This window comes from Silurus aristotelis (genome assembly GCF_946808225.1).
Source record: "Silurus aristotelis genome assembly, chromosome: 12".
Classification (NCBI taxonomy): Eukaryota; Metazoa; Chordata; class Actinopteri; order Siluriformes; family Siluridae; genus Silurus; species Silurus aristotelis.
The window spans coordinates 30,107,599-30,123,770 of NC_139585.1; the positions used below are offsets into that span (position 1 = coordinate 30,107,599).

General features: G+C 47.5%; 2 protein-coding genes across 6 annotated transcripts; both read left to right on the forward strand.

Annotated features, from left to right (window-relative positions):
• The first annotated feature begins 72 nt into the window (after nt 1-72).
• On the forward strand, nt 73-4,248 carry becn1 (beclin 1, autophagy related). Of its 5 annotated transcripts, none has more exons than XM_083555809.1 (12): nt 73-134; nt 634-764; nt 887-951; nt 1,030-1,088; nt 1,174-1,264; nt 1,342-1,478; nt 1,717-1,911; nt 2,025-2,171; nt 2,310-2,459; nt 2,590-2,650; nt 2,733-2,875; nt 3,464-4,248. In XM_083555809.1, the coding sequence occupies exons 2-12, from the start codon at nt 638-640 to the stop codon at nt 3,630-3,632; spliced, it is 1,344 nt and encodes a 447-aa protein (XP_083411935.1). In that variant the 5' UTR covers nt 73-134; nt 634-637; the 3' UTR covers nt 3,633-4,248. The 5 variants fall into 5 exon arrangements, with proteins under 5 accessions (XP_083411935.1, XP_083411936.1, XP_083411937.1 ...); XM_083555810.1 differs by having other exon boundaries at nt 122-397; XM_083555811.1 differs by having other exon boundaries at nt 128-196.
• A 1,026-nt stretch (nt 4,249-5,274) lies between these two features.
• vps35l (VPS35 endosomal protein sorting factor like) lies at nt 5,275-15,200 on the forward strand (the record flags this gene model as incomplete). The annotated part of the gene is made up of 30 exons (XM_083556285.1): nt 5,275-5,354; nt 8,113-8,212; nt 8,456-8,632; nt 8,717-8,833; nt 8,920-8,944; nt 9,091-9,167; nt 9,259-9,387; nt 9,493-9,577; nt 9,662-9,718; nt 9,829-9,925; nt 10,008-10,055; nt 10,131-10,224; nt 10,376-10,576; nt 10,661-10,707; nt 10,801-10,912; nt 11,017-11,133; nt 11,224-11,277; nt 11,380-11,460; nt 11,861-11,923; nt 12,022-12,107; nt 12,206-12,286; nt 12,499-12,562; nt 12,900-12,998; nt 13,089-13,166; nt 13,257-13,371; nt 13,874-14,013; nt 14,139-14,304; nt 14,430-14,548; nt 14,700-14,852; nt 14,964-15,200. 30 exons carry the CDS (start codon nt 5,275-5,277, stop codon nt 15,060-15,062), a joined length of 2,961 nt encoding a protein of 986 aa, XP_083412411.1. The 3' UTR covers nt 15,063-15,200.
• Nucleotides 15,201-16,172: the final 972 nt, after the last annotated feature.

Here is a 16,172-nt window from a genome sequence, read left to right on the forward strand (position 1 = left end):
ATATAAATAACAAAAACTATTGATCTTAATAAAATATATATTACATATATACATATATTAAAATACAAGGCAATTTTGATCGACACCATTTGCGTCACTTCCGCTTTAAAACACGACACCCGGAAGTTTGTATGGTAAGATGTAAACTTAGCTGTTCCAAGCATTATAGCCAGGTGGATATTAAGGAGAATAATAGGTGGATTATTTTGGAGAATTAACTTACTTTATTTTTTTTAATCAGCGTTTATTAATAGACTAGTTTGTATACGATGGTTTAATTCTGTCCGAATCGGCTAATCCGAGCGTACTTGCTCAGGAAGCCGTGTCTCATTCGGCGTGCTCGTGGGCGTCAAGTGCACTAATGTAGGCCGTAAAGTTTAGGGAATTCAGCGCTCTTGTAAGTGCACCTAGAAAGGGATCTAGGGGCGGTTTGAGATTCAGCCTGACTGTTAACGCGCCTAATGTAAACATTTGATTTTCTGAGATATTAGAAGCTAAACTCGGTGTGTTTATTAATGATCAAATAAAGTGTGTAAATGATGTGATGGTCTGCTTGTTGTTTAAGTGTAGTATGAAGGTGTAATGAGTGGATTGAAGTGTGTATTTGTGTAATAAAACATTTGATCTTCTCAGGACCATGGAGGGCTCGAAGTCGTCCAGCACCACCATGCACGTGAGCTTCGTGTGTCAGCGCTGCAACCAGCCTCTCAAACTCGACACCAGCTTCAACGTCCTGGACCGACTTACCTTCCAGGAGCTCATCGGTACGTCCTAGATCTCCATCCCGACAGCAGAACACTCGCCGTGGAGCTTCTGATGGGTCAGGAGGTGTTGAGGAGTTGTGTCTGATGGTGTTAGAGGTCATAACGTTATTGTTCTGTTCCAGCTCCTCTCGTCACCGTGACTCCGAGCAAGCAGGCAGAAACTGGAGACACAGAAGGTCCACCTGAGGTCTGCAGGTTTGCTTTTAAACCCCCATACACATCTCCTGATTTCCAGATTAATCGATTTTTTTTGGATTTTTTGCAGGAGACGTTTGCGGAGAGCAAGCAGGACGGCGTCTCACGGAAGTTCATCCCTCCTGCCAGGTAGAGCTCAATTTTCTGGTAGTCTTGAGATACCGATCGTGACTTGCTCATGTCACTGAGGTAGAATTTTTGCCCCTCGCTGTAGGATGATGTCCACAGAAAGCGCTAACAGCTTCACGCTAATCGGCGAGGCTTCGGATGGAGGAACCATGGAGAACCTGAGCCGCAGGTTGAAGGTGAGATTTGAGAACGATGAGGTTGTGGAGCGTGTCTCTGTAGGATGTGGTTCAAGCTGCTCTCTCCTCTGTCGCAGGTGACCAGCGATCTGTTCGACATCATGTCTGGTCAGAGCGACGTGGACCACCCGCTGTGTGAGGAGTGTACAGACACGCTGCTCGATCACCTGGACACACAGCTCAACATCACCGAGAACGAGTGTCAGAACTACAAGTGAGTGCATTCGGAGAAACAGCCAGCAGGGGGTGTGATGGAGCTCCACCTCCATGCTGTCTACCAGTACTCAGTGGAAAGACCTGAAGGGGTCAGAAACACCTCTGACTGATAGCTGTGTTTAACAGTGTGACTGACGTGTGTGTGTGTGTGTGTGTGTGTGTGTGTGTGAGAGAGAGAGAGAGAAAGGTGTGCTAGATTGAGGTGTAGTTGATTGACAGAAGTGTTTGATTGACAGGAAGTGTCTGGAGTTGCTGTCTCAGCTGCAGGAGGAAGATGAGGACACACTGCTGAAGGAGCTGCAGCAGCTCAGGCAGGAGGAGGAGACGCTCATTCAGGATCTGGAGGCCATCGAGCTGCAACGGGAATCCGTCGCCATGGAGATCAGCGAGGCCCGGCACCAAGCTCAGCGGCTGGACACGGAGGAGCTGCAGTGAGTTACCGTGGAGGAACATTTGATGTCCATGTCTCTCGGGGTTCTGTCCCAGTTTTTCTCGGTGTGTTCTGTCCGCGTCTCACTCTGGGTCCTGTCCCCGTCTCTCTCAGGTATCAGAAGGAGTATTGTGAGTTTAAACGGCAGCAGTTGGAGCTGGATGATGAGCTGAAGAGTGTTGATAATCAGATGCGTTACTGCCAGGCTCAGCTGGACCGCCTGAAGAAAACCAACGTCTTCAACGCCACCTTTCACATCTGGTACCTTTTTTATTCGTGTGTGTGTGTGTGTGTGTGTGTAGTGGTTAAGGGGGGAAATGGGGATCAGGTGGGTGATTATATTGACCTTTTATTACCCTCTTTCTCGCTGTCTGTTTTCTGTCTCTGTCCTCATCTCAGGCACAGCGGGCAGTTCGGGACGATAAATAATTTCCGTCTGGGGCGATTACCCAGCGTACCTGTGGAGTGGAACGAGATTAACGCTGCGTGGGGTCAGACTGTGCTGCTGCTCCACGCTCTCGCTAACAAGATGGGCCTTCGCTTCCAGAGGTTCCTCATCTCCTCTACTCACATCCATACACCACACACCAGCACCAGGCTGAGAACATGATCAGACTCCGGTGTACCTGAGACCTGACTCTCACCCGTGTGTGTGTGTGTGTGTGTGTGTGTATAACAGATATCGCCTCGTTCCCTACGGAAACCACTCGTACCTGGAGTCTCTCACAGACAAGTCGAAGGTAAGCTCTGGGCCGTGGTGAGGGCGTGAGCGGAGCGCTGTGATTGGCTGAGATTTGGGTTTCTCACCTCTCGGTGTTGCAGGAGCTGCCGCTGTACTGTTCTGGAGGACTTCGCTTCTTCTGGGATAACAAGTTCGACCATGCGATGGTGGCGTTTTTAGACTGCGTGCAGCAGTTCAAAGAGGAAGTGGAGAAAGGCGACACGGGATTCTGCCTTCCGTACAGGTGAAGTCACAAAACATCTGCCTGAAATTCAGCTCTTCATGACTCTGTGAAAGCTCCATCTCGCATCGTTCCAGAAATCATCTCCGACCTGCACCTGTAAAGGGTCCAGGAGCAGCACTGCAAAAACTTTCCACAAACCTTCTATAGGAACATAGAAATCTGGGGAATTTTAGAAACATTCCAATTTGGGAATTTATGGGAATGAATTTGAATCTTGAGTGTCAAAAATATGTATGTATGTAATCTTCATCTGAAAAGGTCATGTGACGGAGAGATGCACAGTGCACATAGGGGGCGTGGCCCCAGTGACCGGCAATTCGACTAAAATCGCATTTGATCTGGTCGTTTTAACTGAAATGATCCTCTGACTAAATTCAAGTTCCCTGTTTATTCCTGTTGAAAATTCCTGTTAAGAATTCCTGAAATTTCGCAGGATTATCCTGATCCTGGGACCTCCGAGCTTCTGTGACTGTAGCTTTATTTTCTGCAAATTAACCGAACTGCGCTGTAGCATCGTGTTTGTTTGAAAGGTTCGACACTCGGGCCGTTTTCACTGTGATTAATTTGTTTTTGTCTCCTTGGATACAGAATGGACGTGGACAAGGGGAAGATCGAGGACACGGGCGGCAGCGGAGGATCCTACTCCATTAAAACGCAGTTTAACTCTGAGGAGCAGTGGACCAAAGCGCTGAAGTTCATGCTCACCAACCTGAAATGGGGCCTGGCCTGGGTCTCGTCTCAATTCTACAACCGCTAACGGAGAGAGGGAGAACCGGGCTCGTTAGATCTTTCTCTGAACCCTGTTGTAGCGAACGTGTCGGTGAAATGACGAGAAGAAGCTTAACGAGGTCTCGGCTTTTACTGTTTGTTGATTGTGATCACTTCCACGTCCAGCAGAAGTACAGAAGAACCGTATGGATGGAGATCCTCACGCTCACGACCTTCTCAAAGATGATTATTCATATATTTTTACAACACTCTTTATTAAAGATCTGCACGTGTCCCGTTTAAAGCGGTTCTCTAAATCCGTAACGTGTGTCCTAAATGTTTGAGCTTTCTGATGGGTCTTAACTTTCAGACCCTCACAGTAGTGTTTCTACTCAACAGGTGTTTGTTGAATACTGTGTTGTATTAGGATTAAAGAATAATCATGGAGGCATTATAGCCACTTTAGCACCGCGCTGTGTCACTGTCGGGTTCTGAGCATGCGGATCAGAACCTCGCTGTAACTCCGATTGGATGCGGTGTAGAAGATGCTGAAGTTCTGTAATTAGGTAATTAAGCAGGCATGTTCCAGCTGCAACGTCCTCCAGATGTGTAAATGTGAAGCTTGTTGCTCAGAAAACAGTGAAATAAAATACCACCAGAAGCTTCTTCTGTTTTCTCACTGCAATTTCTATTTGTTTTGTTTTTTTATCGTGCCCAAACAAAATATGAGTCCTTACGAGCTGTTTCCCATGTGATCTCCGATGCTGATCAGGGTGGAATCCCTTCTACACCTCCACCAACATCTTCAGCCTCCACAAAAAGTCACCTAGAAGCAGAGAAATCCACATGTAGATCCAGAACACTTCAGACATGACCGTGATGAGGAACATCTCCCGAGTGAGGAAGAACCATTGATTCTTTGAGACAACCAGAGCTTATACATTATAATATACTGGTTTTGAAGATGAACAGAACTCGTCCTACAGAGGTTTAGAACCAGGTGTTCTGTGACCTGTGTGGCTGCAGGGCTTCAAGAAGGTCTAGGTGTAAAACTAGCATGGGTGTGAAAATAGAACGTTTTACCAGTCCATCATCTGTCCAGGAAGCTGATAGATGATGGACTGGTGAGATGTTCTATTTTCCTCGAATACCAGGGTTTGGTGATATTTGAGGAACATAGCATGTCCTTCAGATAACGTCTGTTTAGTGGATGTCTGTCGACTGTCTTTGCTGAAAAGAATAAAACTTTAGTAGATGTAACAAATCACATCAACTTAGTTCCAAAAGATCAAAGGAGATCAAACCAACTTTAGCATCTGTACTTAAATACGATTTAATGTGATTTCTCATTTTGAGGGGTACAACGTGTATTTAATCAGAAATCCATTTATTCTTAAACACATTATTTATTATGTAAGAACTCAATTATTTATCTGATCCTTTAATCAACATCTTTTTTTCTGTTTATTTCTGGTTCATGAAACACTGCCTTGTGAAATTTCACTCGTGATCACGAGGAAACAAGAAAGAAAGAAGATATTATAAGGCATGTCCACTTGGGACTTCCGTAAGGTTCCAGACAAAAACAAACAATAAAAGGAAACAATAAAACTAATAATAAAAATTATAATAATAATAATAATATTTAAAAAAAAATCGGATTCGCGAAGCAAGAAATACGGACTTTTATTATGACAGGCGGTCTCACCGAGATCTTTAAACTTCCGGGTTGGTCATATGACTCGGATTGGAAGATGGCGTCTGTGCAGTGGTGAGGAACTCTTCTGTCTTCTTCTTCTCTCCTGTATCTCTACTGTGTAAACAGTAAATCCGTGTTTGTGTGTGTTTAAAGTTGCCTCATGGAGTCCAAGATCATTTTTCTGTCGGTGTTTTTCTATAAATAAATTAAATGATAAAGGACAGAACTCCGTGTTACGAAGCTCCAGATTTTATAGGGTTTATAGTCCTGTTTCTCCAGATGTGGACTCTGTGCAGGGTTTATAGTCCTGTTTCTCCAGATGTGGACTCTGTGCAGGGTTTATAGTCCTGTTTCTCCAGATGTGGACTCTGTGCAGGGTTTATAGTCCTGTTTCTCCAGGTGTGGACTCTGTGCAGGGTTTATAGTCCTGTTTCTCCAGATGTGCACTCTGTGCAGGGTTTATAGTCCTGTTTCTCCAGATGTGCACTCTGTGCAGGGTTTATAGTCCTGTTTCTCCAGATGTGGACTCTGTGCAGGGTTTATAGTCCTGTTTCTCCAGGTGTGGACTCTGTGCAGGGTTTATAGTCCTGTTTCTCCAGATGTGCACTCTGTGCAGGGTTTATAGTCCTGTTTCTCCAGATGTGCACTCTGTGCAGGGTTTATAGTCCTGTTTCTCCAGATGTGGACTCTGTGCAGGGTTTATAGTCCTGTTTCTCCAGATGTGGACTCTGTGCAGGGTTTATAGTCCTGTTTCTCCAGATGTGGACTCTGTGCAAGGTTTATATTGCTGTTTCTCCAGATGTGGACTCTGTGCAGGGTTTATATTCCTGTTTCTCCAGATGTGGACTCTGTGCAAGGTTTATATTGCTGTTTCTCCAGATGTGGACTCTGTGCAGGGTTTATATTGCTGTTTCTCCAGATGTGGACTCTGTGCAGGGTTTATATTGCTGTTTCTCCAGATGTGGACTCTGTGCAGGGTTTATAGTGCTGTTTCTCCAGATGTGCACTCTGTGCAGGGTTTATAGTCCTGTTTCTCCAGATGTGGACTCTGTGCAAGGTTTATATTGCTGTTTCTCCAGATGTGGACTCTGTGCAGGGTTTATATTGCTGTTTCTCCAGATGTGGACTCTGTGCAGGGTTTATAGTGCTGTTTCTCCAGATGTGGACTCTGTGCAGGGTTTATAGTGCTGTTTCTCCAGATGTGCACTCTGTGCAGGGTTTATAGTCCTGGTTCTCCAGATGTGGACTCTGTGCAGGGTTTATAGTCCTGGTTCTCCAGATGTGGACGCTGTGCAGGGTTTATAGTCCTGTTTCTCCAGATGTGCACTCTGTGCAGGGTTTATAGTCCTGTTTCTCCAGATGTGCACTCTGTGCAGGGTTTATATTCCTGTTTCTCCAGATGTGGACTCTGTGCAGGGTTTATAGTCCTGTTTCTCCAGATGTGCACTCTGTGCAGGGTTTATAGTCCTGTTTCTCCAGATGTGCACTCTGTGCAGGGTTTATAGTCCTGTTTCTCCAGATGTGCACTCTGTGCAGGGTTTATAGTCCTGTTTCTCCAGATGTGCACTCTGTGCAGGGTTTATAGTCCTGTTTCTCCAGATGTGCACTCTGTGCAGGGTTTATAGTCCTGTTTCTCCAGATGTGCACTCTGTGCAGGGTTTATAGTCCTGTTTCTCCAGATGTGCACTCTGTGCAGGGTTTATAGTCCTGTTTCTCCAGATGTGGACTCTGTGCAGGGTTTATAGTCCTGTTTCTCCAGATGTGGACTTTGTGCAGGGTTTATAGTCCTGTTTCTCCAGATGTGCACTCTGTGCAGGGTTTATAGTGCTGTTTCTCCAGATGTGCACTCTGTGCAGGGTTTATAGTGCTGTTTCTCCAGATGTGGACTCTGTGCAGGGTTTATATTGCTGTTTCTCCAGATGTGGACTCTGTGCAGGGTTTATAGTCCTGTTTCTCCAGATGTGCACTCTGTGCAGGGTTTATATTGCTGTTTCTCCAGATGTGCACTCTGTGCAGGGTTTATATTTCCGTTTCTCCAGATGTGCACTCTGTGCAGGGTTTATATTCCTGTTTCTCCAGATGTGCACTCTGTGCAGGGTTTATAGTCCTGTTTCTCCAGATGTGGACTCTGTGCAGGGTTTATAGTGCTGTTTCTCCAGATGTGGACTCTGTGCAGGGTTTATAGTCCTGTTTCTCCAGATGTGGACTTTGTGCAGGGTTTATAGTCCTGTTTCTCCAGATGTGATTTTTGTGTAGGGTTTATATTCCTGTTTCTCCAAATGTTTGTTCCTTGTAGCTGTGAGTTTCTCCCTAATGAGTGATCCAGTGGTGACTGTAGGAAGGAAAAAACCCCTGAGACTTTATTAAGGAAGAAACCCGACCAGTCATTACAGTTCCATCATTATTGGGGTGCGCTGTCCGGTGATAGGTGCTGAAATGCAGAATTGTCCACTCAACCTGTGGTCCTGAACCATTGTAGCAAACTGTTGATATTAATTCCAGTCTAAATTCAGCTTCCTCCAAGTCCAAGCTCTAGAGTTCCTCAGGATCTTTAGGCTGTGGACGTGGAACCCAGAACTCCTAAAAGAGAGAGTCAGGACGTCTCTACTAAGTCTAAAGAGAAGAGCAGGAACACTGGTTCCTGATTCCTGGATCTCAGTGTTCTTCTAATCTGACTTGATCACACGCAGCAACAACGAGACACTGTTTAACCGCAGTGAAATTCCCGACTCGCTCATGAAACGTGACGTGAACGTAACCCCAAACGGATAAAACCTCCACGTGTACGTATGACGTTTTTTTAACATTTGCGTTTTCTTTCCACACGTAGGCATTCCCGCACGCGCAACTACGGCGCGGAGTCGAGGAGCTGCCGAGCGCCGGCCGTCACGGTGCAGAGCGGCGATTATCATCCGCTCAAACCCATCACGGTGAGTACGGCTCGGCGAGACGATCCGATCCGATCCGAACATCCTGATCCAGAACGTTCCAGAGAAATCTGTATTTGGGGAATTTGTTCAATTTCAGCAGATTGAAGTGAAAATGCTGCACATGTCGACTCCAGAATTGATGCAGCTGAAGACACCCAGAGTGACGTGTCCATGATGGATCAGATCCTGGACACTGTGAAAGATCACATTTTCTCAGTAGTCGTCTCTCTGTCCGATTCCCAGGTGACGGATTCCAAATCCTGCCGCAGCGCACGGAAAGGCAGCACGTCTTCATCGTCGTCTTCGTCCGGCTCCGTCATTCCTGACCCGCTGAGCTCCATGCTGGAAGGCACGGACCCTCTGTCCCTCTTCGCCGCCGCCGGCGAAACCCCGGCGCTGTCTCACAGCAGCTCCTCCGTGGTGAGACTTCAACCAAATGTTCTGGTAGAACTCACCATGATGTAAATTTGGAACTTAATGGAACAAGATGTTTCCTGCTTCCAGGAACTGGCGAGGACACGTGGGGACAAAGAAGAAGAAGTGGGCTGTGATTTTGAGCCGTGGTCTGCTAAACGGGGCGAGATCCTGGCCAGGTTCACGACGACCGAGAAGCTCTCTATAGTAAGAAGCGCAGCATGTAAAGCCTTCAGAGATGAGCTCGAAGTCAACGTGAGGTTTTTCAGCATGGTTTTTCTTTTCTCTTGCAGAATCTCTTCATGGGATCGGAGAAAAGTAAGTCATTGGTTGGGACGTCTTCTGTCCACGTCCACGTGTTTTCAGGATGCTTTTCTGTTCAATCCAGTTGCATTGCTCTGACATCTGTTATTAACGAGGCAAGAGTGTGTGTGTGTGTGTGTGTGTGTGTGTGTGTGAGAAAGGCAAAGCCACCAGCCCGAGCTCTGCAGTCTCAGAGAAAGTGCGCACTCGTCTGGAGGAGCTGGACGACCTGGAGGAAGTGAGTGCTCAGAGAAACAATCCGAGAAATATATATCATTTTTTATTACATTTACTGAGTGTGTGTGTGTGTGTGTGTGTGTGTGTGTCAGGGGTCTCAGAGGGAGCTGTTGAACCTCTCCCAGCAGGATTACGCAAACCGCATCGAGGAACTCAATCAGTCCCTGAAGGAAGCCTGGGCTTCAGACCAGAAGGTCAAAGCTCTCAAAATCGTCATTCAGGTCAGAGACGACGTGTTTTTTTTTAATTTTATTTTTTTTTATCACACACACACACACACACACACACACACACACACACAGAAATGTACGCATGCTTCTTCTCAGTGCTCCAAGCTGCTTTCGGACACGTCAGTGATCCTGTTCTACCCCAGCAAGTTCGTCCTCATCACCGACATCCTCGACACGTTCGGTAAAAACCGCACAATCGCACAACGTCTGGGATTTTGTGTATATTTAGTGTATAGTTGATTTCGGGTGTGTTTTGTCGCTGCAGGTCGTCTAGTCTACGAAAGAATCTGGTCCATGTGCTCTGATCCTGCCCCTCTTCCAGGTAACATGAGCACCCCCTGGTGGAAAAGTGTCGCCACTGCCCCTGTGGCGTAAGAGGAGTAAAACCTCGCCGATTGAAATCCTGCACTTTTTTTCTTCTTCTCTCTCCAGACTCGTTCTCAGTGGACGATGTGAACGACACGGCCAAGGAGACGTGCCTCAACTGGTTCTTCAAGATCGCCTCCATCCGAGAACTCATCCCTCGCCTGTATCCTTAATCGCCTCGTCTAATCACGGTTTAAAACGTACCACGTACGCGCTCACGTCTACGTCCTTAACGTCCGCCGCAGATACGTGGAGGCGGCCATTCTGAAGTGCAACCGCTTCGTGAGCAAATCGTGAGTCATGGCAACTTTTGTTTTCTCTTCATCTCGGTGTGTGGGTGCTGATTTGAACTTCTTCTTTGTTCTCAGAGGGATTCAGGAGACGCTGCCCCGGCTCACGGCCATGATCAGAGGGATCGGAGACCCGCTAGTGGGCGTGTACGCTCGTGCCTACCTGTGTCGGGTATGTCGCCATGGTAGCGCTCGGTAATAAACCTCAAATAAACAGCGCCTTCTAGTTCCAAAAATCAGATCAGAACTGCTGTTCTAGAGAACCACATTCATCATCACTGCGATGTAAAGCTGATCAAACCCACCTAAACTCTCACGCGCAGGTGGGCATGGAGGTGGCGCCGCACCTGAAGGACAGCCTGAACAAGAACTTCTTCGACCTCCTGGCGTCGTTCCGCCAAATCCACGGAGACAGCGTTCAGAACCAGCTGGTGATCCAGAGGGTGGAGATCCCCGTCTACCTCACGCTGTATTCTCCTGCCATCCACTGGATCCTGCAGTGTGTGGCCTACAGAGCACCTGACGTAAAACACACACACACACACACACACACACACACACACACCAGTTTAACTCCAGGTGCTGATCTTTCTGGTGGTCTCTCCCAGGTGTTGCTGACTGAAATGATGGAAAGATGCAAGAAACTCGGCAACAAGTGAGACTTTCCCTAGTTTTTCTTTTTTCACTGGAACCTTCAGCAGAAGCTCTGAATCCATGACACGTTCAAGACCTGTTTGTTTCCAAACAGCGCTCTCCTGCTCAACTCCATCATGTGGGCTTTCCGGCCCGAGTTCGTGGCCGCCAGAGCCACCGATTTTATTGGCATGATCAAGGAGTGTGACGAGGCGGGGTTTCCCAAGGTGCAGCACACACACTTCCACAGCAGCTCACGTTTACACGTTTAACACTGGCGTTTAGTGTGATGGGATTCGACCTCACGGCCTTTCGATCTCTCCGTCTCCAGCACCTGCTGTTCGGGTCTCTGGGCCGCAGCCTGGCGTGCGCTGACCCGCGCGAGAGCGAGAGGTTACCCATCCTCAACGAGGCCTGGAAGGTCATCACAAAAGTGCGCAGTCCGCAGGTACGCTCGGGGCGAGACCTCATTCCCCGCTGGGTTTTCATTTCTGTGTATTATATTTGATCGGTCACCAGCGCCACCGTGTGTTCACAGGACTACATCAACTGTGCAGAAATCTGGGTGGAGTTTACCTGCCGCCACTTCACCGTGAGTCAGTGCCGGTCGAGGGTATCTTTAACGATCTAACAACACTGTGTGTTACTATGGTAACCAGGTGGGGTTGTGTTTTTTTCTTTTTTTTAATGGTAGAAAAGAGAAGTGAATACGGTCCTGGCTGACATCATCAAACACATGACCCCTGACCGTGCATTTGAGGACGCTTATTCGCAGGTACTGACTACACAAACTACACAATTACCCCCTAAACTACAACCCAAATATGCTACAGCCACAACCTGAATCAGTCACCTGCCGCGCCCACGTCACACCCCTGTACCACAGCCGCGCCCACGTCACACCCCTGTACCACAGCCGCGCCCACGTCACACCCCTGTACCACAGCCGCGCCCACGTCACACACCCCTGTACCACAGCCGCGCCCACGTCACACACCCCTGTACCACAGCCGTGCCCACGTCACACCCCTGTACCACAGCCGCGCCCACGTCACACCCCTGTACCACAGCCGCGCCCACGTCACACCCCTGTACCACAGCCCCGCCCACGTCACACCCCTGTACCACAGCCGCGCATCGTGATGATGATGATGCTGCTGAACCTTGTCTTGCAGTTGCAGTCAGTGATAAAGAAGATCCTCACCTACTTCCACAACTTCTCCATCCTCTTCTCCATGGTGAGCTCCTTCCTCTCCATCACCTCGTTCCTCAGCAGTTATGGATACACGTGAACACTTACACGTTAGTCTCTCTCTCTCTCGCTCTCTCTCTCCAGGAGAAGTTCTTACCCTTCCTGGACATGTTCCAGAAGGACAGCGTGAGGGTAGAAGTTTGTAAATCCGTCATGGACGTCTTCATCAAGCAAGTCCACGGTTTCTTTTGAATCGGCACCTTCATGGGACGAGTTTAAGACCCGAACTGTAAAGTCACAGATTTAATTTCTTGTGTTCTGATTTCAGACATCAGCAGGAGCCGACCCGAGACCCCGTGATCCTCAACGCTCTGCTCCACGTCTGTAAGACCATGCACGACTCGGTCAAGTACGAGCTTCTTCTGAAAGGGATTAGATGATTTTTTTTTCTGGAATGTTCTGGAAGCTCTGTGTCGGAATGAAACATTGAAATATTCCAGACTGGAACAGGACCTGTTTTATGTTTGACTGTAGCTGATTACTGTATATCACCATCTCTTACTGTGTGTGTGTGTGTGTGTGTGTGTGTGTGTGTGTGTGTGTGTGTGTGTGTCTCCTCAGTGCTCTCACGGTGGACGATGAGAAACGAGCTCTCGCTCTGCTGATCAATGGCTTCATTCGGATGGTCAGTTTTTCTCTTTCAGTAGTTTAATCTCGGTTCAGTGATGAGGTTCCGTCTGTCTGCGTCTTCCGTCTGTCTGCATCCAGGTGTTGTCTCTTTGTTTTCAGATGTTGTGTCTGTGTCCAGGTTTTGTGTCTGTATCCACGTGTTGTGTGTCTCTATCCAGATGTTGTCTCTGTGTCCACAGGTTGTCTCTGTGTCCAGGTGTTATGTCTGTATCCAGATGTTGTCTCTGTGTCCAGGTGTTCTGTCTGTATCCAGATGTTGTCTCTGTGTCCAGGTGTTGTGTCTGTATCCAGATGTTGTCTCTGTATCCGCATGTTGTTGTCTGTGTGTCCAGGTGTCTTTTGGGCGGGACTTTGAGCAGCAGTTGAGTTTCTGTGTGGAAGCCCGAGCCACGTTCTGTAACTTGGAGCCGGTCCTGATTCAGCTCATTCACGTGAGTTCCTTTGACCACCGAATCGGCGTGAACACGTGGACGTATTTTTTCTAGCTCTAATGTTCACGCAGACCGTTACGTGTTCCTCAGACGGTGAACCAGTTGTCCATGGAGACGAGACGAGTGATGGGGGGGAATCACTCACGCAAGACGGCGGCGTTCGTCAGGGTCCGTGTCCCAACTGTTACACGTCACACGTGACTATCCGCTCGGGGTTTAACGTCTCTAACACGCCTCTAACACTGTTTCCTGTGGCAGGCGTGTGCAGCGTACAGCTTCATCACCATCCCGTCTCTCAGCAACATCTTCAACCGTCTCCATCTTTACCTGCTCTCAGGACAGGTGGCTCTCGCCAATCAGTGCCTTTCTCAGGGTGAGGAACCCGAACCTTTACTTCATCAGGCTGAAGAACATTCCAGTCACTGCAGCTTCTAAATCTGTATTTATACACACATCACAGGGCCAAAGGTTTGCGGACACCCGAACATCCCATTCCACATTTAAGCTCCACTCTTCAGAGAAGATGTTCCTCAAGATCTTATGGAGATACATTCAGCTAGAAAAGTGTTAGTAAAGTCAGATCTTCCACATCCTCCAACCCATGTAAAAGCAGATCTAGATGCACAGGAACATTGTCATGCTGGAACAGGTTCTGGTCTCCTGGTTCAAGTGAAGGCAAAATTTCATGCAGCATCCAAATGCGTCGGATACAATTGTGTGTCTCCAACTTTCTGTAAGAGTTTTGGAGAAGAAGCACATCTGGGTGAAGTCGGGTGTCCCAATACTTTTGGCCAGATAGCGTGTGTGTGTGTGTGTGTGTATTTAAGTGTTTCTCTCTCTCTCTCTCTCTCTCTCTCTCTCTCTCTCTTTTACAGCGGATTCATTTCTGAAGGCCGCGGTCAGTGTTCTACCTGAGGTTCCACGTGGAATCAGTGTGGAGGGGAAGCTGCGTTCCTCTGAACCTTTTCTCCTCGACTTCATCAACAACTTCCTCTCCACACTGCTGGTGGTGCCGGTAATCATCTCCATCACCTCCATCATCTCTACTGCAGGACCCTCGGATCAGTCTGGGTTAAACTGTTAATCACTGTGTGTGTGTGTGTGTGTGTGTGTGTGTGTGTGTGTGTGTGTGTGATGCAGGACCACCCTGAGCAGGGTGTGTTGTACCTGGTGAGAGGTTTGTTGAACATGGTGCAGGATTACACGTGGGAGGACAACAGTGACGCCAAAGTGCGCGTGTACATCAGCGCGTTACAGCTGCTAGCCGCCATGAGCCAGGAGAGCTACCTGTACACCATACCTAAAGGTACACACACACACACACACACACACACACACACACACCACTCCTGTAGTGGATACAAAGTCTACACACACTTCACACTGATCTCACACACACACACGTGAGTAACACACGTTTCCTCTCTCCAGTGAACAGTAACGAGACGCTGTATGGCGGCGACCCCAAGTTCGTAACCGAGATCAATCGAGTGTGTGAGACGCTGATCAGACAGGTGCTGGATTACCTGAAGACTCTGAATCAGGAGGAGGTGAAACACACACACACACACACACACACACACGCACACACTGTAACTTAACATTCCACAGACGGAATGTAGAGTTTTTATTTGAGCTCGTTATAAAGCTGAGCGCTCGTGTGTGTGTGTGTGTGTGTGTGTGTGTGTGTGTGTGTGTTAGTTACAGGGAGCACGTCGGCAGGGAAATCTCGCGTTCTCTCTCTTCATGTGTTTGTTGGCTCACGGAGATCTGCGCAACAACAAACTCAACCAACTCGCCGTTAATCTGTGGAACCTGAGCCACAAGAACGGCTGCTGTGATACACGCACCTCGGTTCATCTCACACACACACACACACTCCTCATTTAGCAATCATTTATTAAAGGTTTGGGGCAAACCTTCCTGATTCATAAGTCACTGATATACGTGTGTGTGTGTGTGTAGGTGCGCACTCTGGACCACATCAAGCAGCAGGCCCAGCGTCCTGACATGTCTCACCTCTCCGACATGCTCCTCCGGCTCTCGCTGCAGTCACGCACCTGAAGATCACCGACTCCACACACACACACACACACACCTCCATACTTTATTACTTTCTTTCTCACTTGGAAATGTTCAAGTGACACACTGGCCACACCCCCATTTAGTGCTTCTATCAATAAACACTCTCCTGCGACCTGATTGGTTGTTGTTGTTTTTTCATCACGGTGTTCTTTCTTCCCGACGTTGTTTTGAAATATTCCCGACCCGAGAGCACGTTTTACACTCCTTTATTCAAATAAATCAAACGTCCTTTTTCTTCTTCTTAACACTTCATATATCTTTATTTTACCTCTAGATTGTATTTACTTTTAATTGGTCTGAAAGAATGAATGATTTGGGTCATTTATTTATTTATCAATCTGTTGCATTAAGAGGAAAAAAACAAAACAAATAAAACATCTGCTTTAGACTGCAGAAAACAAACTTAAAAAGGTAGGGTGCAATACCGCTATGACCGACAGGGGGCAGCAGAAGTGTGTGTGTGAGACGCTGTATAAAGCGTATAAAGCGTATCGTCTGTACTGCACCACAGAACGCAAATCTTACAAGTGCGTGCATTAGAGTATTTTTTCTTGCGATCGTCACGATTTTCTCGTGATCGGTGCTTCATTTTATTTTCTCGTGATAATGAGAAAACTAAATAAATGATAATGCACGGCCTCTCTGGACTTCTGTACCACACACACACACACACACACACACCTGTAGTTTCCGCCGTTTCAGATGTAAATCTGAGGTGTGTTCTTTCTACATTATTCTAGAAGACTAAGACTGAGCGTTCCGCCGGTACACTTTAGTGTCTGAAGTTTAAAAACATCTCCACGTGCAGAAGTTCTGCACCACCACCCTGAGTTTTACACAATTATAATCCAGGTCAGATTTTAATTTCAGCCCATGATAAAGAACCACCAGACACCAGACACCAGAGCAGAGCAGACGTTAGTGTAGATGTTCAGTGAGCATGTCAGGATTAACGCCACCTGTACACTTACAGCTCCAGACCTTTTATTTCTCACTGAATGTGTTTGAGAACGAAGGAGCGAGAACAGAGCTGAGCCATGTGGAGACACTGATCAACAGGAGTGTCTCAGTGCTTGCAGAACTGAACTG